General features: G+C 51.4%; 1 protein-coding gene across 3 annotated transcripts in view; it reads right to left on the reverse strand.

Annotated features, from left to right (window-relative positions):
* Window positions 1-26,126, reverse strand: part of TMEM214 (transmembrane protein 214) — a 37,954-nt gene continuing 11,828 nt past the window's right edge. For 2 of the 3 annotated variants that reach the window (XM_043541971.1, XM_037893668.2), the window contains exons 5-17: window positions 25,011-25,093; window positions 20,384-20,489; window positions 18,236-18,317; window positions 11,914-12,015; window positions 10,820-10,961; window positions 9,512-9,603; window positions 8,425-8,473; window positions 6,783-6,896; window positions 6,103-6,220; window positions 4,782-4,875; window positions 4,353-4,521; window positions 3,680-3,831; window positions 1-2,732 (exon numbers count right to left, since the gene is read on the reverse strand). In XM_043541971.1, coding sequence (XP_043397906.1) covers window positions 2,606-2,732; window positions 3,680-3,831; window positions 4,353-4,521; window positions 4,782-4,875; window positions 6,103-6,220; window positions 6,783-6,896; window positions 8,425-8,473; window positions 9,512-9,603; window positions 10,820-10,961; window positions 11,914-12,015; window positions 18,236-18,317; window positions 20,384-20,489; window positions 25,011-25,093 — 1,430 coding nt within the window. In that variant the 3' untranslated portion in view covers window positions 1-2,605. The remainder of the gene's footprint in view (window positions 2,733-3,679; window positions 3,832-4,352; window positions 4,522-4,781; window positions 4,876-6,102; window positions 6,221-6,782; window positions 6,897-8,424; window positions 8,474-9,511; window positions 9,604-10,819; window positions 10,962-11,913; window positions 12,016-18,235; window positions 18,318-20,383; window positions 20,490-25,010; window positions 25,094-26,126) is intronic. The other variant, XM_037893669.2, reaches the window with a different exon arrangement.

Consider the following 26,126-nt stretch of genomic DNA (forward strand, 5'->3'; position numbering starts at 1 on the left):
TAGATCAAATAGAGTTTCCTTTATTTCATTTGAGAAGAGTCATATACAATTTAAATTATTTGGGTCCTGCAACCTTTGGAATTCTGTTAACGGACAGGAACACAGGCAGCTGTGTGATTCTCCTTCTGGTCCCATCACAGGTGGCAAGAGGGGATCTTGGACACAGGAGACTCATGCATGGCAAGGCACACCCCAGCCGTGGGCAGACGACGATGCCCAGTGCTCCCCAAGGAGAGCACACCTCAACAAGACATACAAGCATGGAGAAGTGAGGCCCCTGCCACGCCCGTCTCCCCAGCGAGTCCTCACACTGGCACCCAGCACACCCTGTGTCTCCAGCGATGGAGGGTTTGGGCTGTTGGGAAAACTCCCTAGCAGGCTGCAGGGGGCAAGGAGGCAGGGAAGGAGACAGGCTTTCCTAGACTACCAGAGCAGCAGGACTGCACTGAGCTAGCTGACCCTTTGGGGGACAATATGGCTGACTAGGCAGTGGGTTCACCAAGCAGCCTCCACTGCTCCCCACCAGGGCTCAGCTCGGTTAATACGGCTTTTACAGATGTGCCTGAGCATCTCCACGCCCATTAGTCACCCTGCTCTGACTCTTCTCTCATCTAGGCTGATAGCCAAGAGCCTCGCCGCCATGTACCCTGCAGCAACAGCCTCGCCCCATCCCCAGTGTCTAAGGGAGCAGCCAGGGCCTCGGCTGCTGAGACTGCCAGCCAGGGGGCTAGCTGCTGCTTCTGGCGGGGGGGGGGGGGAAGGGGTGGTGACAGAGACTGGCCCCCGAGGACAGGCTGGCTGAGACCCAAGCAGCTCATTTCACAGAGGGCCCATCGCTGGGCACAGAGAACAGGGACTAAAGAGCAGGCTGTTCCCTTGAACCTGGAGCTAGTCAAGAGGAGGATGGTCACTGCTGCAGACTAGGACTGAGAATCCCCCAGCCCCAGGCAGGGCTGGGGGCAGGAGATGGGTGTGGGGAGCGCGGAAGCACCTCGCTCTGCCAGCGGAATGAGACCCGCTCCAGACCTCTCCGCCCAGCGGCCAGGTGACACTATTCACACTCGGCTCCTGCCTGTGCAAGCTGGGGTAGAGTCTGGCTCTGGTTAGATCTTATCCTGGGCAGGAGAGCAGCCTTCCCGCAGAGACCCGTCCAGCTGGCTGGGGAGAGAACAGCTCCTCCTCCTGCCACAGGCTCTGGGCCTCCTCTCCCCCTCCAGTGCCAGGACAGCTGCGCCGGCGACCGCCACGCCTCCGGCCCCTCCTGGGGGGGGTTAAGACGCCGACAAGAGGGGAAGGTCCAGTCTGATACGGAGAGACAGGCTGCCCTACAGGCACAGCGGCAAGGAATACGTGAAATGAACGAAACACCCCCTCTCGCCTCCCTCCTGAACTGGAGCCTGAATCTGTTCTGCTCCGATGGAAAATACCTTTCCCCAGGGCTTCAGGGCCTGGCTGCCAAAGCCAGACGTTACTGAGCCTGCCCCGCAGCCAGCTCCAGCACGGGCTAGCCGCCAGCCGAGGACTGGAGCACCCTCGGTAAGGCATCCCACGGGAGCTGGGTTTGGCCCTTCTCTCCTCTCCCTCTTTGGGTCACTGGAGAGGTCCTCTGGCAGTGGGTGTGGCTTGGGGAGTCAGGGCCCAGCATGCAGCACTCCCTCCTGATCCCAATGGCCAAAGCAGAGCGATGCCTGCTGGGGACTGTAGTCCGCAAGGCCCACGCTGCCACCTTCAGCGGAGGGTAGAGTTGCTCGGTTCCACATTGCAGCTCCTTGGAAAGCTGCCAGCACATCCCCATAGCTGTTAGAGTCTGGGGGGCTGCTAGGAACCACCAACACGTTGTCAATGCAGGTTCGCCCTGCCCGAGATGGGCTCTGAGCGGCTGCCCCCTGGGCAGGGCAATGGATCAGAGCAAAGCAGGTGACCTGAGGCTGCATGGCGAGATTCAGCAAACTCAGTGACAGCGGTTGGGGCCGGGGGAGTCAATCGGGAAGCGAGCTCGTGGGCTGCTACCACTGCACCTCCACACCAGACACCAACGCCTTCGAAGAGGAACAGACGGTCCATGCACTAAATTAAACGGAATGCATCTGTCTGACAACTCATCTGGGACAATAACATCCCAGTGGCTGGTCCAAAGCCACATGAGCTGAGCCGGGAGGGCTGAGTCCACATGGGAGGGGGGAGGCGCGAGGCTAGCCTGGGCGGGCAGGCAGAGATGTCTGTGTGCTGCCAGGTGCACACCTGAGCCCCCACCCTGGGAGGGGCTGCTCTTCCCGATAACGTCACTGCTACGACAGCAAAGCACAGGGCCTGTTACAGGGCCGGGCCCAGGTGGAGAGGCACAGTCAGCCGCTCACTTGCCAGAGTCATGGGCCAGGGGTGCGGGAGCTGGACATGAATAACCAAAACTAAATCACAGGGTGCATAAAGCTTGGACATGTCACCCCAGGGAAAACCTCCCCAGCTACCCCCGCCTCTCAGCCAGCAGAGACACCTGCTCCAACCCCTCAATGCAGGCGACACTGAAAACACACAGTCCTTTGTTACTATACAAGAGGAGATTAGTGACGCGAACGTCGTCCCCACGGCTCCAGAGAGCCAGGCTCTAGTGTCCAGAAATCATGGCCAAGGCCCAGTTCTTGACGGCTAGCGTTGTGTTTTGCAGGTATATCCAGGAGGAATAGGTAAAGCTTGTCAGATGTTTTCTCATGCAATCCCATGACACTTCTCCACTAGAAGAGTAAGGACACCAGGTTATAGGCTAACAGCTTACAGACAGCTGCTAAGCAGACCAGCCGCAGCAAATGCAGCTGTCTCACACCCACGCAAGCCACTAAAGGGGACAACCGAAAGTCCGCTCCCCAGTTCATGCACAGACGCCCATGCGCAAAGTCAACAGGAATTCTCCAGCATTCCCTTGACCCCACCAGGCAAATGCCAACACCTCTGCTTGCTAGTCTGTGCCTGGCCACTCACCGAGGGCAGTAAGAAAATAAATAGCTCAGCTCCTGTGGAGATGAGCTCCAGCACAAAGCCCTAAAGAATCAAACACACAGAATCACCTGCCTTGCTCTGGACAGCTGCAACTTCTGGGGCATTTCACAGCACACCCGAATTCATGTACCTGAGGGTGTGCACTCCCAGTGCCCAGCAGGGGAGTCCATGACAAAGAGAAGTTTCTGGGCTGGGCAGTATTTTAGCCAGAGGGCGAAAAGCCAGGGGATTCTGGAGGAAGGACGGACAGGCTTGTGGCCAAGGCCCTGGACTGGGAGATCTTGGATCAAGCCTCAGTTCTGTCACTGACTCCACGTGTGAGCTCAGGCATGTGCCTTAATCCAAGTCTGGCTCCACCCCTGGGAACGGCGATCACTAACCTGCCCCTTCCTCCGTTCTGTTCCACTCGTTGGGGTCGGGACCGTGTCTTACCACGTGCCCCCCGCACAAGGGGGCTCCAGGCACTACCTCAGTGCCCACTTATCACTCCCCTGGCTCTAGTTCGAACATTCCCCTTTTACAGACTCGTACGTGGACCCAGGGAATTACTCACCAACTGCTCCTGTTCCTCCTAACCAAGGGCAGATGGGCCTGACCCCTGGGACAGTGGAGCCTCCCCACTTTTTGACCCCAAAGCTCACAAACAAGACGAAAGGAACAAGAACAAGCGGCCAGCGCTGCTCACTTGCAAGCGTCCACACAGAGCTCCCATCCCCGCTCGAGGGCTGCCCCTATGGATTCCAGCGCTGGCAGCAGGCAGCTCTGCAGGAGGAAGAGTAACAGCTCCTTGATGCATTCAGCAAAGTGCAGCACGAAGTCCGGAAGCCAGGCCTGGAGCTGAGAGCGAAGGGGCAGAAAGCGGTTTGCTTAGCAGGGGCAACGTGCTCCGCCAATCTATCCACCTGGCTCGCGTCAGACCAATTCCAGGCGGGCTGCAGCCATCAACACCCGGTCAGTTAGAGCAAACCGTGGGCTGCAGGGCTCTCTCTTGTCTGGGAAGACAAAGCTCTTCACTAAACCCCACCTCGCTAAATCTTCCCAGCTGGAGGCCTAGCTGCAGTAGGCAGAGCCCTGCCCGCACTGGTACTCACACTGCGACAGGCCCAGCCTCCTGGGGCTAGTTCAGATCCCCATATCCCGGCACAACGGGGTATCCTTCACACACCCCTGAAAGACAGCTACCCTCAGCACTACTGCCAGAGACAGCTTGTTCAACAGCCTGCACTGTCGTACGCTCCTGTCACACGTGCTCTGAGACGCGTGTGACCTGGTGTCACTAACCAGAATAGGCAGTTCTCTGCAGCAGGTTTCTACCTCCCGAGCTGGTGAGCAGGCAGCTAATGCAAGTTCTTCCTTACCCACTCAGTGAACCAGGGCAGGTTGTCTTTGACCCATGAGATCTGAGAGGAACATTTCCCAGAGACGTAAACTGCAGTCTCGTTGGTCTTTGTCCAAACCAGTCTCAGGTTTGGTCCCAACACCGTCAGCACTTGGGAATAATAAACAGGGACGTTCCTCTCCAACCAGCTGGAAGACAGAAGGCAGCTAGCATCAGTATCTGAACAGCAAAGGCAATTGAGGAAACGGAACCACAGTGAAACCTGCCTTTCGAGACCAGGCAAACGGAGGGGGGGCTGTACGGTTGTATTAGGAACCTTGGGGACCATTCGCGAGTGGCTTTCCAAGACAAGGGGATTTCCTAATGACTGTGGTCTTCAGTGCACTAGTAACCCCACATGCATTCATGCTCATTTGGCCCCTTTGCTTAATTAAAAACTGTCACTGACCTGTATCCTTCCAGGGAGTAATGGGACACTTTATTCCAGGCTTGCTGGGAGACCGACAAGATGCCAGAGGAGCGAAGGATGTGAGCAGAAGAAGCTGGAAAAGAACAGAGGACTTTGGGAGAGGAATTTAGACAAGGGTTGGCCTGATTTCCTAAGCCACAGCACCTGGCAGCGCTCAAACACAGCATGCTCTGCAAGCTCTCCCTCCTGTGGCTGCAGTTTGTGCAGCTAGCGGGAAGCAAAGGCTTTCAGGGAAAGTTTGTTACAGTAGGGTTAGAGCAGGGCAGGGGCAACTGTCATCGGCAGGAAGTCCTAGACACACAGGGAACCCAGTGTGGAGAGCAGCTGCAGAGAGAAATAGCTACTGAGTGGGTACAGGTGGTCCTGGGAGAGACGACAGCCCCAGTATTTAGCACGGTTTCACAAGGGCCGCGTGGACCCAGCCACACAGGGGAAGGAACAGAGGCTGCTGGCGTTGCTCGATGACCTGGGCAGGCATTATTCTGCAGAAGGCTCGCAAAGCTCAGCGGTGCCACAGCCACGGGACTGTGCAGAGGCAACACGAAGATCTTACTGCTCAGGTTGGGAGGTGGTCTGGGAACGCTGCTGTCTGACGAGTAAGGCTGTGATTGTGTCACAGAGGTCACGGATTCCATGACTTCCCGCAACCTCCGTGACTTCCGCAGCTGCAGTGGCCGGAGCAGCAGCCTGGAGCAACTGAGCATCGGTCCCAGGGACAGCCCTGGGGACTGCCTGAGCTGCAGTGATCTCGGGGGTGGCCGGAACAACGGCCCTGGAGGCTGTCGGGAGAGCCGTCTCCTGGGGCCTCGGAGCAGTGAGCCACTGGGGGCATTCAGCCCCCACCACAGGAGCAGGGCCCCCCTAGAGCAGCGGGGCCCAGAAGCAGAGATTCAGTCAGGGGTATTTATAGTAAAAATCATGGACAGGTCACAGGCCCTGAATTTTTATTTATTGCTCGTGACCTGTCCACGACTTTTACTAAAAATCCCCGTGACTAAAGCGTGGCCTTATTGATGCGTGAAGGGTGAACAGAGACATGCCCCTCGTGAGGGCCTGTGTGGGACATGCTCCCCTTGCTGGCTGCAGAAGGGATGAAAGCATCCACGCAACACAGGTAACAAAGCTCACGGATTCCCAGCAGGAAGCCACACGGCCCTGGAGGAAACAAGGTAGCCACTAGCATGGACTCTGGCATGCACAAGAAGGAGAACCTGCTGGGGAATCACATAAACAACGGACATTTACAAATTCACACTCTCCTCCGAGGAGCCGATACGGTTTCAGTGGGGGAAGGGCTTACCTTGAAAAGACCCCTGTGTCCTGATGTCATGCACCAGGAAGCCGGCAGCGAACACCAGAACCACAAGCAGCAGTCGAACCCAGGGGAAGCCACGGCCTTTCATCTTATGCAGCAGGTTCTTGGAAAGAGAACAAAAAGTAACTGATGATGCTAAATGCAGCGGTGTCCGAACTGCTTAACCATAGGCTCCTACAACTGAAACTTTAGGTCCCCAATTTTGTTGTTCTTTTTACTTCCCCCTCCCATCCGTTGTGTTCCTTTCACTCTTCCTGCTGCCCTGCGCACAGTGCCTGGACTTCTCTGCGCCCTGTGCAGATGGTTCCCCACTCGCCAAGCTTGCGGTTAGCCACGCAGTCCTCTTCTCAGCATGCGGCTGCAGTGTTTCCAGTTGTTTTACACAAGCTGCCAAGCTCTTCTTTGCAGCTGGAAGCAAGGAGAAAGAGCCAGCAGTGCCCTGCCAGTCCCTCTGAGCACCACTCCCAAGCTGCATCTGAAACCGAGCAACTCCTACAGACGCCAGAAGAGAAAAGCAGGAAAACAAACAGCCTGAGGACTCCCAGGGCAGCGTGGGGAAGTCCCACTCCTAACAATGCCAAACAGGTGCTAGGTGTGTGGGGTTAGTTCTGAAGCCTCTTCTGGCCTCCCTGGCCCAAACCGCCCTGCATGTGAAAGCCAGTCACCTTGCAGGCGGCATGGCAGGCTGCTAGATCCTGGAGGCTGTTTGGTCCTTTCACAGCAAGTTCTTCGTTGGTCACTTTGAATGAACGAACGGTTTCCTGGAGAGATTTTCGCACCTTGAAGAAAGAAAGAAAGACACTGAGTTCCACAACACAGAGATGCAACAGAACACCCCGCTCGGGCAGAACCTCTGAGGGCCCAAAGCATGGCCTACCGGGCAGCCACACTGCCCTGTCCGGTGCAGAGTGGCAGCCCACCCAGAGCCTGCTCCCATGCTGCCCCCAGTCCAGTTAATCAAGCCTCACTCTCTATCACACTTCCACCCCGCAAGGACTGCCACTGACACTGTGCGAGGGGGTCCGGACACTGGTTGTGTCCCGTCAGCCGGGGGCGGTGACTGCAGCTGCTCTCGGTTCTGTCCCACAGTCAGCGCAAACAGACTCACCGCTGCCAGTGCAGCGCCCACATTGGGCAAAGTTCAGGCAGCCCACCTTGCACAAACCCCACGGATACCAGCAAGGGGGGAGGCCAGCTAGATCCCATGTAGTCCATTCCCTTCCTCCCAGGAAACCGGGGGGAGCGGTCTCTCGTCTGTTCTCCAGTCTAGTGGTACATGTAGAAATTCCATCTAATTTAAAGTCCAAGAGCTGCGATCCAAATGGCAGACATGGAAGATGGGATGCACTGGAAAGCCCACAAAGGCATTCACTCTGGCCACATAATTATAAACTGCCTTCTGGGAGGCCTTGGAAAGAACGTGGGACTTGACTACAGACGCACATTGGCCTGGGCTGGGCTCCACGCACTGGAGAGCGGCATGGGACAGCAGAGGGAGGGAAAGGAAACCAGGCACTGAGACCCGCAGCATCGGCACTGCGAAGGACACAGTACGAGACAAGGTCTGAGACGTAGGCAGGGAACACAGAGTTATACAGCACTTTGAAGGAGAGGAGAAGATATGAACCATCTCGGTCTATACCAGTATGTTAGAAAGCTCCCTCCCCACAGTGACCGAGCACAACAGCCCCCGAGAGGCAGTGAGATTGCGTTAGCCCCACTTGGAAAGTGCCCTCAAAGTAGGCGTGGCAGGATTCAATTTTTACCAGTAACCATTGATTTCAATGTACACAAACTGCCAGGAACACGTTTCCATCGACAAGTGACATTTACAGATAAGCAAAGTAAGAAAAACAGGGGCTGAGATCTCAGAGTTTCATTTAAAGGTATTTCTAGGTATATTTTGACATGCAATGCTGACAATGGGTTTTAATGGTTATTAAGATTTAACTCTTTGAATCTCGACATTAACTACCATTAAAGAATTATTGTCTGACCCCCAGCATCTCCCACACCTGTGAGCGTTTAACAATAAAAACAATGCTTAAAACAAACATCGCTACTGTGTCAAAATGATAAAACCGCAGCGATTCTGCCCAGCTCGCTGCAAGGCAGAACTGAAACACAGGCAAGATTAAGCAACTGGCCAGATCACACAGGGAGTCGACGGCAGAGCTGGGTTTGAACCCCGATCTCCTAAGTGCCAGTTCAGTGCCGCCTTCTTCCCTCCAGCACATACCGCCCCATGGAAAGGGACTGCTGCCCCATCGTCCCTGCCCTCCAGCCCGCCCCCAGCATACCACCTACCTTTTTGGTGGTGCTGTCCCAAGACTCCAACAGATGGTTCAGGAGCAAGCTGTGGAGCCAAAGGAAACACGTCTCAGTCTCTCTGTGGAAGGGTGTTGCCAGCAGACTAGCGTTTTGAAAGCTGTCTGGAGCAGGAAGATGTCCAGCCACAGAATTTAGTGATCATGGACATCTCGCCCCTCTCTTCCCACAGGCTGCTTTTGCTCCAGCTGTTCTTCCTCGCATGGTCCCTCCCCAGCCCTCACGCAGAAGATGTCAGGGCTGTGCTGTATATCCCAGCCTGCCAGGCAGGCCAGAGAATATGTCCTAGTGGGCTCCATGGAGTTTCCATGCTGCCTGGATGTGCTTATGGAGGCCCATTACTGCAAAGGGTCACCAGTCACGGGGAAGAGAAGGCCTGGACCGCCCTGAAGGCAGCAATACTCAGCTCCATGCCACTGCCCCAGCCTCACAGAGTTCATGCTGCAGTAAGGAGTGAGGGGCACGTTGCTGGGACTCAAAGGAACATTAACAACCGGCCCCACTAACACCAGTGGCCCCTGCCTGGAGATAAGGGAATCTCCCCAGATAACTCTGTGAAGCACAGCTCTGGCCTTTGCTGCAGCTGTGCAGGACGCAGCCACGCAGGGAAAGCATGTTAGCCAGGCTGGCTGTGCACCAAGCCCAAAGCTCTGCTCAGACAGTTGCTCTCGATTTCAGGAATTTCATCAGAATGGCTCAACTTCCCAACAGTCAGCACAGTGTGGTTCTGGGGGAATCCGACAGTTACCCCAACGCTCCAGCCCTAGGCTTGTATGCAAGCAGACACGCTGGGCTATCAGTTGAACTGCCGCTCTCCGGAGGAATCATTTCTTGTTAAACTCATCAGGCTTGTTGTCAGCTCCTCCTGGGCTCGCTGCCATCACAGGGTGGGTACCTTCCTCTCCCCCCATTAGAACATCAGCTGTGCCCCCTGGGTAGCCCGAGTCCTCCAGAACAGACCCTGAGCCAAGGCCAGGCAAGAGGAAGTGGATCATCTGCCTCCTGCTGACTGTTTCTGCTCATGTGCATCAGCCCCAAGCCCAGCCGGCCGCGTGCACACACCTACCTGGACTGGGAGAGGTGTTTAGTGTAAAGCTGTCGCCAGACGCTGAAGCTCAGGGCATCCATGCTCAGGCACTCATTCAGGCAGATCAGGAGCTATGCAGGAGGAAAGAAGAAGGGCTGGATGGCTGCTTGCTACAACTTCAGCGTGTCTCCAGTCCTCCCTCGGGGAGGCTCAGTTCAGTCTGTAAGTTCTGCTACCACCGCACTACACCCGCAGCTTGCCAGGCCAAAAGCTTGTTGACAGAGTTTGGGACCTACATGCAAGGGACCTGATTTCCAGAAGGGCTGAGCAGCCCCAGCTCTCCCTGAAGCTCACAGCAGCTCCGAAAACCAGGCCCACTCGCCTCCCCGCGAATGAGACGGTGTTTCTGATCCTGTGGCAGTATTTGGCTTCCCCATTTGATAGAACCAGCCCTGGTTCAGCGCGCCATCTTGGACCACCCAGCACCACTATGCAGTTCAGGTTACTTCTCAACCCTTTAGTCTAGTTCTCCCATCTCTCTAGCTACCTACTTACAACGTACTAATCACCCTGGTATCCAGGCACTGGACCCCTCACACCTGCACTTCCCTCAACGCACGAAATCTGGGGCTCGGCCTTTTTTTGCTTTGTTGTAATGGATAAAGAAACCCTGAACGGTGTTTTATTAAAAAATCCCTTTTTCTGCCCAGTCTTTCCTTAGAGATATCTGCACAAACAAGTCAGACCCTCCTCACTTCACTGGGGGCCTGCAGTGTGAGCGGGAGCTTTCTCAGCCCTTATCTGATGGATGAGGGTGATGGGTCTCTGCACCAAGAGCTTTTCGCCCAGCTGCTGGCAATGAACAGATGTTAAAAACCAGCTTAGAGCACCTGGAGAATTCCCATCTCAATCAGGTTTCCTTTGCTAGGCCTCTACTGTCAGTCCTAGCGGTTCTCCAGTCATCCCGACAAGTCTTCCAGGAGCGACACAGTGGACAAGACTTGAACGTTTAACATAAGAGCTAAGCAGAAGGCCAGCTGTCAGACTTTCTTTATCCACCCTAAGGCAGCAAGAGGCGCACAAGTCCCACCCCCCCACTCTTTGTTAAAGCAGCTCTCTGGATTGGCTGGAACTGGGCTTGAAGAACTCACCCACGGGGCATCCCGGCCCGAGGCGTGCCAACCTTGCCTCACTTGGTTCCCATCCGCCCCTTCCTGGGGATGGTGGAACAGTGCTAACTCCGCACAGAAATCTCACGCTCAGTCAAGGCCCCCCTCGCTGGCCCAGCTCAGCTGTGCCAAGAACAAAGACGAACCCCACTGCCCTGCCGACTCTCCAGGCGCTCACCTCGTTCCTCATGTCGGCAGGACAGTTTGGAGTGGCTCTGGACAGGAAGGAGGGGAAGTAGGTGTGCAGTGTGGTCTCAGGTTTAGCGCCAAACGCCAGCACTTTCAGTCTGGGGTACAACTGGCGTAACTGCTCCTGCAGGCTGAAGAACAGATCACATGAACACTCTGCATTCGTTCCAGCCCTATGCACTCGGCTTCACGGAGGCGGGGACAGCTGCTTCGGGGAACACGGAGCGGGTGGCAAGGCAGCACGCACTCCTGGGAGCCAGAGCAGGTGCTAGGAGATGGCTCTCCAGCGGGGCTGCTGGCGAAGCACGATTGTTCTCTCCTCCCATTCAGACAGCACCCAGGATGCACCGGGCGATCCCAGTTGGTGTGAATGTGGGAGCGCATGCCCTGCTCAGCACCATGGGGCGGGAATGGAGGGGTGGCGAGCAGCTGCAGTTTCAGGAACATATCATTAGGATGGGCTCCCCTTTGCCAGTGTATCTGCCCTTCCCCCCGTCATTCTCTTGTTTTTCAGTTCCAGCCTCCTCAATCTGCTCAGCCCTCATGGTCCTGGTCATGCCCTTCCTCCCAAGGCTCGCTAGACTCAGGCCCTCAGACACTCCCTCCCTGCCCCACAGACTGAGGAATGGCAATTGTGCAACCAGCCACTGTGACGCAGCTTTCCCGACGACAGGTGCAATGGGAGCTATGAACAACTGCTTCCAGAACGACACACGCTCCCCAGCTCCCTGTCTGAGGAATGATCTGGTCTTCAAACCAACAGTGAGCCAGGCTCCCTTTCATTCATTCAGAGCGTGTCTACGATACATACATGCAAGCCTCATTAGTTACAGAAAATAACTCAGTCTAGTTTCAACTGAACCAACAAAAGTCAAGTAAACGAAGATACCAACAGTCACTCTCCTGAGCCCACGCCAGGTCCCCAGCTAGCGCCACCTGCCTGGTATGACATCTCTCACGCTGTGGGCACCTGCCCAGCCAAGCTGCTTTTCTCACTACCCATTTCTTCACTTGCTTGAAATAAAGCCCCAAGGGTTGCAAGTCACCTTTCCTGTATCAAGACCATGGGCAAGTCAGCCATACCTGGATGATAAGGAGTTGTTGGGCATAAAGGCAAAGTCCAAGAGTGGGAAAAAGTCCTTCGGTCCAATCATGCCAAACCCTTTGGTCAGGTTTGCGTGCGTCCTGCAACAAAAAAATGACTCCTGTAACTTCTGTCCTGACATGTCACTGCAGGCAGGCAGGCAGACAGATGGGAATCCCTTGGTGAGCTGTTTCCAAGGCCTGTGCATGCTTCTCCCCCCACCCTCCCATCACTAGCCCTAAAGATCCAGGATTATACCCTAGATTAAATCCAAGCTGCCTAATTTCAAAGTGGGAACATCAAACAAATCAGCCCATAAAGAATCTCCTTCTGGACCCTTGGCAGTGGGAGGCTGCTTTGCTGTTAGCAGAATTTTCCCCGCTTGCTAATACTCTTACAAGGGATTGCTTCCGAAACAGCAGCAGCTGGTCTGAACATTCACCACGTATCAGGCCTCAAACGCAGGGAAGATGCCAGTTCATTATGAGAACACAGCTGTGGTGGGAGTGCAGCAGGTGGGTTTCACTATCCCGCCGCGTCTATGTCAGGCCCAGTTTTGCCATGACACATCACTGGCTGCAGAACCGGTGGAGAGTGGCCCTGCGTATTCTGCAGCACTTTGTCCTAAGCAAAGAGCCAAGCCCCTCGCCAGCCACTCTACAGGCCCAACTCAGAAGCAGCATTCAAGGCTGCACCTTACAGCGCCCCATGCACCTGGAGACTACAACCCTGAGGCCATGAACCACGGAGAACGGAGCCGGGAGTAATCAGCCCCCAGGAATTCTGTCAGGGTTGCGCTGATGCTGTACTTTTCACCCCACTCTCCCAGCACTGCCCGGCTTGTTTTCTTGTGCAGTACACATCGCCTTTTGTTTCTGCGTACTCAGCAGTATACCAGAACAGCCTCTGACGAAAGGCTCTCTCGCTCGCTCACTCACACACACACACACACTCACCCCCTTTCTTCTTTGCAGACAACACGCAAAGGAAACAAGGGGCTTGTGCACTTGTTTGCTCCTTTATAATGTCGGGCTGGATTGGGGAGGCAAGAAAGGTGTTTGTGCTTGTTTCTAACATTAGGGACATAGGCCTTATCTACTCTTTCTGCGAGACTATGGACAACTAGATACCTGGCAGGAGAGTGGCAATGGAAATAGCATACAGTGAACCCTGACAGAAGGGCCAGACCATTTACTCAGGCTCCCGAAGGCTGAAGAGTCTGGAGGAACGCTGCCCAAGATCTGGCTCACACAGGACAGATGTGACGTTCCCGAGAGAAAAGACAAAGGGGGAAAAAGCCCTTATTTAAAGTAAAAACTTTTCAGGAATTCTCTTCTGTTGCTTTATGGTGGCTAAAGAACCAGTCCCCTTTATCCTTCACAGATCACCTTCAAATGGCTTCTCTAGAGCCCGTGCCCTAATGCAGGGAATGGAGAAAGGACATCTTGGGGACCGCATGCTGCCTGCCCTCCAAACTGCTACTGAAAACGTCTCTTGTGTGGCTGTCTGTGCAGCAATGAGCCCATGCTCACAACCCTCATTTCCACCAGTCTGCAGGAAAAGAGACAGGAGAAGAGACCAGAAAACCAGTGTCTGAAGGAGGGGAAAGGATAATTGAAGAGCTAGAGGCTGTAGGCAGCCAGAGGCATTAGTGAGCGAGAGCAGCCCTCCCCCAGCTGCAGTCTAGATTCAGCCTATTCATTGTGGAGCCCACCCCGGGGAGAAAGTCTGTTCGCCCCCTTCATAAAGCAAAGGAGCTTTCCAGCCCGCTGAGTGCACTTCCCTCTTCTCCTCCTGTGCCCACCAGTTAGACCCCCGGCCTTCTCTCAGGAATGGACAGTGCACGGTCTCCGACTAATGACCCCGCCACGTTCCACTAATGCGCGGCTGCACAGCCTGGCTGTCTCGGAGAGGACCTCAGGTCTGTCCCTGTGGTACTGGCACAGCTTGCCACCCCAGGCCACGCTGCAGCCTCTCTTCCCAGGCCCTTCAGCCGGACATGCCCTGCACCTTTTTGGCAAGGAAAATTAGACAAATTTGAACCCAATTCATAAGAACGGCCATACTGGGTCAGACCAAAGGCCCATCTAGCCCAGTATCCTGTCCTCTGACAGTGGCCAGTGCCAGGTGCCCCAGAGGGAATGAACAGAACAGGGAATCACCAAGTGATCCATCCCCTGTCACCCATTCCCAGCTCCTGGCAAACAGAGGCTAGGGACACCATCCCTGCCCCTCCTGGCTAATAGCCATTGATGGACTATCTTCCATGAATCTATCTAGCTCCCTTTTGAACCCCGTTATAGTACTGGCCTTCAAAACACCCTCTGGCAAGGAGTTCCAGAGGCTGACAGCGCTTTATGTGAAAAAATACTTTCTTGTGTTTGCTTTAAACCTATTAATTTCATTTGGTGGATCCTTGTTCTTGTATTATGAGGAGTAAATGACACTTCCTTATTTACTTTCTCCACACCACTCATGATTTTATAGACCTCTATCATCTGCCCCCTTAGTCGCCTCTTTTCCACGCTGAAAAGTCCCAGTCTTATTAATCTCTCCTCATACGGAAGCTGTTCCAGACCCTTAATAATTTTTGTTGCCCTTTTCTGAACCTTTTCCAATTCCAATATCTCTTTTTTGAGATGGGGCGACCACATCTGCGCGCAGTATTCAAGATGTGGACGTACCATGGATTTATATAGAGGCAACATGGTATTTTCTGACTTATTATATATCCCTTATTATATATACTTATTATATTTTATATGTAGAGTTTGGATTATGTTTTCCAATGTGCGTTACTTTGCATTTAAAAATACTGAATTTCATCTGCTATTTTGCTGCCCAGTCACCCACTTTTGTGGGATCCTTTTGTAGCTCTTCGCAGTCTGCTTTGGACTTAACTATCTTGAGTAGTTTTGTATCATCTGCAAATTTTGCCACCTCACTGTTTACCCCTTTTTCCAGATCATTTATGAAAATGTTGAATAGGACTGGGCCCAGTCCAGACCCCTGGGGGACCCCACTATTTACCTCTCTCCAGTCTGAAAACTGACCATTTATTCCTACCCTTTGTTTTCTATCTTTTAACCACTTTCCAATCCATGAGAAGACCCTCCCTCTTATCCCATGACTGCTTACTTTGCTTAAGAGCCTTTGTTGAGGGACCTTGTCAAAGGCTTTCTGAAAATCTAAATACACTATATCCACTGGATCCCCCTTGTCCGCATGCTTGTTGACCCTCTCAAAGTATTCTAGTAGATTGGTGAGGCGTGATTTCCCTTTACAAAAACCATGTTGATTATTTCCCAACAAATTATGTTCATCTATGTGTCTGACAATTTTGTTCTTTACGATAGTTTCAACCGATTTGCCCGGTACTGAAGTGAGGCTTACTGACCTGTAGTTGCCAGGGTCACCTCTGGAGCCCCTTTTAAAACTTGGCATCACATTAGCTATCCTCCAGTCATTTGGTACAGAAGTTGATTTAAATGATAGGTCACAGCTGACAGGTAGTAGTCCTGCAATTTCACATTTGAGTTCCTTCAGAACTCTTGGGTGAATCCCATCAGGTCCTGGAGACTTATTACTGTTTAGTTTATCGATTTGTTCCAAAACCTCCTCTAACGACACCTCAATTTGGGACAGTTCCTCAGATCTGTCACCTAAAAAGAATGGCTCCAGTTTGGGAATCTCCCTCACATCCTCAGCCGTGATGACCGATGCAAAGAATTCATGTAGTTTCTCCGCAATGGCCTTATTGTCTTTGAGTGCTCCCTTAGCCTCTCCATCGTCCAGTGGCCCCACGGGTGGCTTACCAGGCTTCCTGCTTCTGGTGTATTTAAAAACATGTTGCTATTACTTTTGGAGTCGTTGGCCAGCTGGTCTTCACATTCTTTTTTGGCCTTTCTAATTATATTTTTACACTTAATTTGTCGGAGTTTACGCTCTTTTCTATTTTCCTCATTATGATTTATCTTCCACTTTTTAAAGGATGCCTTTTTGCCTCTGACTGCTTCTTTTACTTTGTTGTTTAACCACGGTGGCTCTTTTTTGGTTCTTTTACTATGTTTTTTAAATTGGGGTATACATTTAAGTTGAGCCTCTCTTATGGTGTCTTTAGAAAGTTTCCATGCAGATTGCCGGGATTTTACTTTTGGTGCTGTACCTTTTAATTTCTGTTTAACTAACCACCTCATTTCTGTGTAGTTCCCCTTTCTGAAATTAAATGCCACAGTGTTGGGCTGCTGTTGAGTTTTCCCCGCCACAGGGATGTTAAATTTAATTATATTATGGTCACTATTACCAAGCGGTCCAGCTATATTCACCTCTTGGACCTGATCCTGTGCTCTACTTAGGACTAAATCCTCTGGTGGGTTCCAGGACTAGCTGCTCCAAGAAGCGATCATTTAAGGTGTCATGAAACTTTATCTCAGCATCCTGTCCTGAGATGACATGGACCCACTCAATATGGGGATAACTGAAATCCCCCACTATTATTATTATTATTAGAGTTTTTTATTTTAATAGCCTCTCTAATCTCCCTGAGCATTTCAGAGTCACTAACACCATCGTGGTCAGGTGGTCTGTAATATAGCCCTACTGCTATATTCTTATTTTTCAAGCATGGAGTTACCATCAATAGAATCATAGAATCATAGAATATCAGGGTTGGAAGGGACCTCAGGAGGTCATCTAGTCCAACCCCCTGCTCAAAGCAGGACCAATCCCCAATCAAATCATCCCAGCCAGGGCTTTGTCAAGCCTGACCTTAAAAACTTCCAAGGAAGGAGATTCTACCACCTCCCTAGGTAACGCATTCCAGTGTTTCTGTATTCCATTCCAGAGATTCTGTAGTACAATTTAGTTCATTTAAGATTTTTACTTCATTTTTTACTTCATTTGATTCTATACTTTCTTTCACACATAGTGCCACTCCCCCACCGGCACGATCTGTTCTGTCCTTCCGATATATTTTGTACCCTGGTATTACAGTGTCCCATTGATTATCCTCATTCCACCAGGTTTCTGTGATGCCTATTATATCAATATCCTCACTGAATACTAGGCACTCTAGTTCACCCATCTTATTATTTAGACTTCTAGCACTGGTATATAGCATTCATCTTCTACTGCGGAGATGTCTAGTCCTGGGCTCTCTGTTTCTGGTGCCACTGTTCAAGGTGTCAGTGACAGTTTCGTTGGGCTGTTAATTACAGGACCTATTACACCAAAATGAGGTCATAAACCTGTAATCCTAGTTTATGGATTCATGCAACACTCAGTATTGTTAGCACCATTCAATATTCTCTCCTGCACAGGAATGTCCATCCAACACTCAGCCCAAGCGCAGCTGGGGGGAGCCTGCTCCATTCTCTGCCCAGGCTTGTCAAACACAAAGTAGCAGAGCCGCACAACAGAAGCGTCACCCCTCTCTCACACTGCGGTTGGGGACTTTTCAGTCGTTCTGGAGAGACAGAATGCCGTAACTAGGCACTGCCAGCAGCAGTGGGATGGACACCGGCTTCCTTCACAGCACTCCATCCGCACAAGTCAATCTGTCGGCTTCCAGCACCTCCCCCACCCCGTGAGCAGTCCACAATAGACATGGACCAGTGAGCTTACTGACTCACTATGAAAACTGGCCAAAGCTGGGTTCTCACTTGTGTCATTTGCTTTAGATCTGGGTTGCTGCATTAGCAGCTGGCCAGGAACGTGAGGGCTGGACCTAATCAACATACAGCAATGCAGCTGTCCCGATCTTTGACACAGGGCGCAGCCATGGTTGCTTGATGCTGACTGACAGCGTTCACTTCTTGCGCGCCTGGCTACTGAAGGAGGAGCAGAACACAGCCAGGCCAGAAACCCAGTTTACACAGCCATTGATTCTCCAGGAGACCATGGGAGACTTAGACGCAATCCTGCTCCTTGGCTAACCAGTGCTGTCAGGATTCTGGCGTTAGGCAGAGAGCAGGCAGCACTGAGTTACAGAAAACAGACACTCTAAAGGCCAAGATAACAAGATACAGTTATTACTGATACTTCGTTTAGACACTGTCACCCCACTGAGGCTGAGGTCATGGGTCAAACCTCACTGCAGGTCAGGCAGCATCACATTTGCAATGCTATGCCAGCGTGACACACCGCCAACCCCTGCTGAGGGCAGGAGCTCCCATCCGGCTGGTCAGACTTGAATACGCACACTCCAGGTTCTTAATGTCAGCAGGCCGGGGCTACCCGTGGCCCAGGAAGCACTGTACATGACAACTGGGGCAGGCTTTATCCTTAATGGAGAGAGACTGATCAAATTCAGCTATAACTCACATCAGTAGCCGGTCCAGGTAGGCAATCGCATAGGGAGAGAGGGACTTGATCCCCAGCACTGGAAGCATAATGCCAAGCCACACTGCATAAAAGGAGAAAGCTATTAGAACAGTACAGGGAGGAGTCTCTGAAGTGTTTCCTAACGACTGTCCGGCAACACGATCAGTGTAAAAGGTAGGTATTTATAGGAGCCACTCCCCTGCCTGAAGCTATCTGGGTCCAAAAGTGTGAGCAGCTCTTGGTTCCACCCAAACAGCTCTTGAAAGAGACAGGCAGGGAGATTAAGGTTTTAAATGTTTTTATATGTAACCCTAAACCAAAACTCCTGTCTGTCAGGTGTAGTACACACCTTGTTAACGGGCATTAGGCACACGGTATTCGGAGGATGTACAGAGTGTGCGTACTGAAGGTATTATGCTCTCTCCACAATTCTGTTTACCCACGTCCAGTATCCCACAACACGCTGCAAAGCTGAAGTCAGCTTTGGCATGAGGAAATTGGCAGCCTGTCAAAGCCAGGATACAGGAATGGGGTGTCCTAGCACAGGCTGGGATGGAGCTCTGCACCAGCTGGTTGGGAACGCAGTATCCAAAAAGAGATAAGAAAAGTACCAAATAAAAGAACAGGTTAAGGAACTGTTACAGACTGGTGGGCTTGATAATGGCAGATAGCTTTGTACCGATCAGACTACAAATACTACCAGGTAAAATGTGTATCTTTGAAGCTCCCCTTCTGTGTAAGGTGAATATGCTGGGAGAAAAGAACTGCTTTCCAGAAGGAGGGTACATATGTCTCCTTCTTTGTACTGTGCCACTTTGACAATCAATTTGGCTAAGGCTACGTCTACACTACAACACATGCTTGTCACTCGGGGTGTGAATAAACCAACCCCTCAACGACACAAGTCATGCCGGCAAAAACGCTCGTGTGCACAGCGCTATGTCGGCAGAAGAGCTTCTCCCGCTGACAGCTTCTGCCGCTCGCAGAGGGGGATTTTTATGCCGATAGGAGAGCTCTCTCCCACAGGCACAGAGCATCTTCACCACACACGCTGCAGCGGCAGAGCCGTACCGGTGCTGCCGCACTGCCGCAGCACTGTCCCTATCGACGTGGCCTAAGTTTGGGTCTCTGGAGCGTGTTTAAGAATGCTCTGCGAGCGCAGTCGAACAATTGGCTACACCTTTTAGTCAATATGTCTCGCCTTCCTCTCTCCCTTCTCCCCTAAAACGCCCAGCAGACCATGGAGCAGCCTGGTTCCAGTCCACAAGAGCTCTCTCAAATAGGTCAGACTACCCAGCTGAGCCCTGTGGCTGACTGAGCAGTCTTAGGTGCTTTATAGCACTGTTGCAGTGGAGGCTAGTGTCTCATCAGGCTGGAAAACACCCATCCTGTAGCGAGACTGTTTAACTTTCAGTACTATAGAGGTACTTTCCAGAGACTAGATACCACAATGATGGCCACTCTCCAAAGGGGAAGTGAGATAGTTGCTTAGAGCACTGCCCAGCACGACTGTTAGTTCTGAAAATTAGCTTCTCTCTCTCCATGCCAACAGTAGTTTGAAAATAACAATCTAGCACTTCCTAGAGCTGCACATTTTGTAGTTTTAAATATTGCACTTTATGGATCAGAAAACACACGGAGGTCCAGAGCATGCGCGTCATTTCCAGCCGTCATTCCCTGGTTAAACCCAATCTTTGTTTGCATCAAAGTTAAGGATCAAAGGAACTTGCAAAGCCAACAAGCACTAGTTCCGAAGGAGAAGCAGTGAATGTAACACCTGTTACATCTCTGCTGCACTGATGGATACCTCCCAGAGGGACATCAGTTATTTCATTTGCAAACAAGTTTCCAAATAAATTAGGTGACCCCCTGCTTTTGCTGTTGAAAATGATTTATCCCAGCAATGAAGTCATGAAAGTGAGGTAAGAGAAAGCTAATCCCATTAGACAGAGGAGCCTCACCACACATTTACAAGTCTTGCATGAATTATTTGGGGTCCTTCACCCACTGTGCCCCACAGCGGCATGCCTTTGCTATCTCAGGTACGTGTCCTGTTTTCAAGTAGAGCGGAGCAAGTGCATGAGTGGAAATTAAGTTCACTCCCTGGATCTCCCCAGACTGCATCTTCTGGACTCAGGCAGCTCTTACCTTTCAGTCCTTCAGTGAGGTCTGTGAATCCAGCTTGTCCCAGAGCCCACATGATTGTGAGGCATTTCATTGGCTTGTTCTGATGGGACCGTAACAGCTCTAAATACTGAAGGGAAAATCAAACACAAATTAATTTTAAAACAAATTCCACAGCCTCCCTCCCCCCATAACATTCTACCAAGAAAAGGCAGTGAAAGGCTCAGAGCAACAGTCTATGAATCTGATCCCCAGCTAAGCCACTTTGTGCCATGACTTTGACATAGGAATTTGGGGACAGGAAACAATATGACAAGAGTAGCTGAAACAAATCTGAAACTGAAGTGTTTGCAGGAAGAGAGAGAACTATACAAGATTCAGAGCAAAAACGTGATAACACGAGACTAAAACAGACGGTGTATTTTATATTTAGTGTCAGACATTCCCCCAGGTGCAACTAAACGCAGCTGTATCAAAGCAGATATATTGCTTCGAAGCACAGGAGGGGAACAAAATGTGGTCCAGCAGCAAAAGATCTATCAAAATTAGGCTGCAAATGACCTCTGCACAGGGTTAAAGGCCACAAGATACACATGCACTGAATAAATCCATTCTACCTGCCAGTGCATTTAAGATATAAGTGAACTGCCACTAATACTATTAGCCCCAGAAGCGGAGACAGGTGGTGGGGAAAAAGTAAAAACCGGGTGAGATGCCACTGCTGTCTTTTCTGTTCTCTCCACATCTGTTATTGGTCCCCACAGACTCTGGACTTCAACTGCCCACAAATACTCAGACATACTGAGAGACAGGTCAGCATTCTCCCCACACCTACACTTAGTGTGTGGGCCCATCACGCTAGGCCCCGCCCACACACACAGGGAGATGCAGTCCCTGCCCTGACCAGATTACGCTTCAAGATAAGCTATAACAAATGGATGCAAAAGACAAGAGGAAGGACTGGAGAGAACCAGGGTACCGCCGTAAGCTCAAGCAGCGACAGGCTGGCTAGGAGCACAGCAGGATCCTGCTCAGTCGTTTAGAAGGATTTGGGGGTTTTTTAAACGAACAAATGAGAAGCTGCCCCCACCCCCAGTACAGCTGTCACCAGCCGGATGATTTATTCTAGCTGTGAGCTCTGTGAAGGACAGGAGGCAGGCTGAACAAATCACAGTAATGAACCCTGACTCAGAGGCTTGGAAAGCAGCCTAGTTCTTCATTTCCTGACTCTCAATTTCATCAGCTGAACAATACTTATGGCCCCAGAAAGGCAGTGTAGTAAATGGAGGCCCTGAACCATAAACCCTTGGTATCACAGGCCCGGTATGAGATCTGAGGCCTGAACTAAAGTAATGGTCAAGACTTTGCTAACATAAAGCACAGTTAAGTCGTGAGCCAGAGGTAGGCCTTGCTCACAAAAGTTGGCAAGAAGAAGGCTGCTCGTTGGACGTATAGACATATCTATAGGGGATCAACCACTAATAGGATAAACATGGGCCAAGATGGCACCAGAACGGTCCGGTACGAACACAGTCCACAGAGATAATGAGGAACAGGCTGACCCATCCTAAAGACAGGGTCAAAAGGACAATATGATGGATAGACCTGTCTGTTCAAACCAACACGTACCAGGAGAGAGGCAGCACCCCAACACGCAGAGGGGTTGTACCTCGATGCCTCAGGAGTGATGTGTAACTTGTCTGTACTTGTGTATAAGATGCATCCCTGAGGATAAGATGTGTATATGTCCAATTAGCAGCCGCCTTCTTGCCAGCTTTTGTGCACAGGGCCTGCCTCTGGCTCACAACTTAATTTTGCTTTATGTTGGCAAAATCTTGACCATTACTTTAGTTCAGGCCTCATACCAGGTCTCTGATACCAAGGGTTTATGTTTCAGGGCCTCATCTTACTACAAGCAGAATAACTGATGCTTCTTGGGTGATGCCTATGCAACGAACGTGGGAATTTTCTGTAATGTTTTTATGATCCACATGCCAGCTTCGGAAGCCCTGTGCACTTGGTAGTGATATACACTGAGGCCTGGTCTACGCTTCCTCAACATAACCATGCTGCTCAGGGGTGTGCAAAATGACACAGCGAGAGCGACCGAGTGATACAGCGAGGGCGACATCAGATAAGCTGACCTAACCCTTGGTACAGACGTGGCTAGGGCGACAGGAGGATGCGTCCGTCAACTGAGCTACCGCTGCTCGGGGAGACAGACACATCAACTGAATAACCCGCTCTGCAGCCACAGCAGCATGGCTACAGTGCCGCAGCTGTGCCGCTGTCACGCCCGTAGCGTAGGCATTGCCTCGCTGGAAGCAGACTCTTCACAAGGACTCGCTCCAATACACACGTGTGAATGGAGAATCTGGAAGGCTCAATGGAAACCCCAAGGGAAGTTAACACCTTGCAACCAGCAGCCAAGAGAGGAGAGCAGGAGAGAAGAAAAGACCTAAGCTGGAAACCAAAGAGGGAGTCAGGTGTGGACAGACATCTCTTAAGGGGGTCTGCTGGGACAGAGACAAAGAACAGAGCAGGCAAGGATGGGTGCAGAGCAATCCTACCCGCCAGGAGCAGCGGCAAGAGGCCACTGTTTCTTCCCAGTATCCTAGTTCTTGCAAGCAGGTGCACGGCGTATGAGCCATATGAGAGAGAAGCTCACACAGCCCCAGGATGCAATACGCCTGACTCCGCGGTTAGTGCCATTAGCCCCTCACTTTTCTGAGCACACTTACAGTCAGAAAAAAGGTCCACCTCAAACACCTGTCAGCCTGGTTGTTGCCGATACGGAGCCTTAGTGACCTCCCCTGGCCGCTGCGCAGCATGGGGAGCTGGGGCAGACAGCTCAGGCAGCTGTGTCCCAAAGTGAAACCGAGCGAGTCAGTGTGGAGGCCTGGGGGTTGGATTTTTTAACATTCATTAAAGAAACTGCCTGCTCCATATCGGCTCACAGAAACCTTCAGAGCCGGGCCAAAGAGCAGTTTTATGGAGGGACAAAGGGGGAAAGCTCACAGCATCCAGCTAACTCCAGGTTTTCCAGAGTATGGCCTTCCAGCACTCAGCCATGCCATCCAATTCTCACAGGTGGGGCCCCATCCACTCCTGCCTTCTCTTCTTCTGGCCAGACATTAATTAAAACAAACCTCAAGAGGTCACATAAAAGTGAAATTGTGGTTTGTTCTGGGCCACAGGAACACAGGGTTCAAACTATAATGGGCCAGAAAAGCAGAGTCAGCAGCACAATGGGATGGCACAAGGCAGAGCCACAGCCCAGGGCACAACCGTAGTGACTGCATGGCCCACATGCCAAAGTCAGTGGCGTTCGTTTGCTTTGAACCAGTGCGATATTAAAAAAAGTGGATCTCATCTCATCACTAATTAACACCAATAAGCAAAGCTAACAGGTAAACTTTCTTCTCCACTCTCTCCAGCCCAGAGAAAAGCTCAGTGGTTCGAGTATTGGCCCGCTAAACCCAGGGTTGTGAGTTCAATCCTCAAGGGGGCCATTTAGGGCTCTTGGGCAAAAATTGGGGATTGGTCCTGCTTTGAGCAGGGGGTGGGACTAGATGACCTCCTGAGGTCCCTTCCAACCCTGATAGTCTATGATTCTATGATAAAAGAGTGCAGTGACCTCTAACAGGGAAACAGGTTACTAGACAGGAATGAGATTCTTCAAGGGAGTGGCACAACGTGGTACCTGTATTTACTGTGACTCTAGCATCTGGGCAGGGGGCACTGACATCCTCCTGTTTATCGTGGGCTATTTCTACCCTCAGGAAATTTTCCAACCACATCCCTTTTGGGAAGGCAGCTGTCAGGAATACTCTCTCTCAGTGGCTCTCAACCTTTCCAGACAACTGTACTCTTTTCAGGGTTTGTCTTTCGTACCCCCAAGTTTCACCTCACTTAAAAACTACTTGCTTACAAAATCAGACATAAAAATAAAAAAGTATCACAGCCCACTAGTACTGAAAAGGAGTATTTGTGGCACCTTAGAGACTAACAAATTTATTTGAGTATAAGCTTTTGTGAGCTACAGCTCACTTCACTGGATGCATCCGATGAAGTGAGCTGTAGCTCACGAAAGCTTATGTTCAAATAAATTTCTTAGTCTCTAAGGTGCCGCAAGTCCTCCTGTTCTTTTTGCGTATACAGACTAACACGGCTGCTACTCTGAAACCTTACTTTCTTGTTGTTACCATATAACTATAAAATAAATCAACTGGAATATAAATATCATACTTACAGTTCAGCATATAGTGTATCTAGAGCAGTAGAAACAAGTCAGTGTCTGTAGGAAATTGTAGTTTGTACTGACTTTGCTAGTGCTTTTTATGTAGCCTGTTGAAAAACTAGGCAAATATCTAGATGAGTTGATCTATCCCCTGGAAGACCTCTGCGTACCCCTGGTTGAGACCCACTGCTCTATCTGAATGATCCATCAGTATGTTCTGTGCATGCTGGTCAGCATATGGGGGTGCTCAGAAGGCTCATGGCTCTCTCCACTAAGCTAAGCAGATCCCTTGTGGCTCATGAAGCAAGAGATCTTTCTGAAGGACCAGCAGGACCCGCTGGTTAGGAGGGGAACCGCTGTTTGGTTTTACGAACAGGCCAGCCTAGTAGCTGGAGCACACATTCAGCTCACCTTGCCCAGATTCACGGTTGCAATTTTAGGCTTGTCCAGCACCACTGCCTGTATGCAGATCCGGTATCCATGCAGCGACTCCCCTGCAAAACACGCAACACCAGGCTCAGACTAAGCTGGAGTCCCAGCAGTTGAAGGTTATGTTGCTTTTAAACACATCTCTCTTCTCCCTACAATGTCCAAAAATTGAAGGGTTACCCCCCACACACACCCGCAAACAGCACACCCAGCTGGGTTCACACAACCCGTTCCCGCATCCAGCGGCACTCCCTTTTGCTCACTAACCCTTTCATAACAGAGGTGGGGCCCAGCATGATGCTTTCAGGTCCACTTCTTTCTTATCCACCCTCCTTGCTTTCCATTCCCACTCTGGGTCCCTCCCTCTTCTCTCAGCTGTGCTGGTAGCACACAACTGCCTCTGTTAGAAGGGAAGCACAGTCCCACCCTTGAGAGATAATCACCCCCACTGTGGTGATCCCCAGCAGTCCCTGCCCCACCCACTCCACAACTGAGTCACCCAAGTTTCTGAGAAAACAGGCTTCTCCAGGCAGAAAAACCTCCTGCCTAGCCCAGGCTTCCAAGGAATGCAGATGTGGCTTCTGCTGGCTCCCACACAGATACTGCCACGGGGTAACTCAGTGGAGCAGCCTGGGGCTAACCCCATCCTGGTTTAAATTAAAAAGGGACGCGTGGCGGGGAGCAGGAAGACAGTGGCTGGTGATGGTTATGAGAAGCAGCTCATTCATTCCTTAGTGCGTCACTATGATCACGAGTTGTGCACACTGCAGCCACGCTGCAGCACTGAACCAGTGGCAGCTCCCTGTGAATTAAAAAGTGAAGGCGGAAGAAGTACAGGAAGCTCTTTCCGATTGTGGGGTCAGCACATTAGCGGAATGGCTCTGCTAAAATGATCGGCAGTGAAATAGTTAATGTTGGTATTTATGGTATCTTTAGGTTTCAGAGTTAACACTCGTTGAGACAAATGGGGCAATTCACACCTCTCAGAACTGTTGTTTCAGGCAGCCCACAGAGTCACAAATGGACAGCATCAGTTCACACACTGGTCACATGTTTGCGGTTTTCTTATTTAAATAAACAAGCATCGTATAATGATCA

Source organism: Chelonia mydas, chromosome 3 (genome assembly GCF_015237465.2).
Source record: "Chelonia mydas isolate rCheMyd1 chromosome 3, rCheMyd1.pri.v2, whole genome shotgun sequence".
NCBI classification, from domain to species: Eukaryota; Metazoa; Chordata; order Testudines; family Cheloniidae; genus Chelonia; species Chelonia mydas.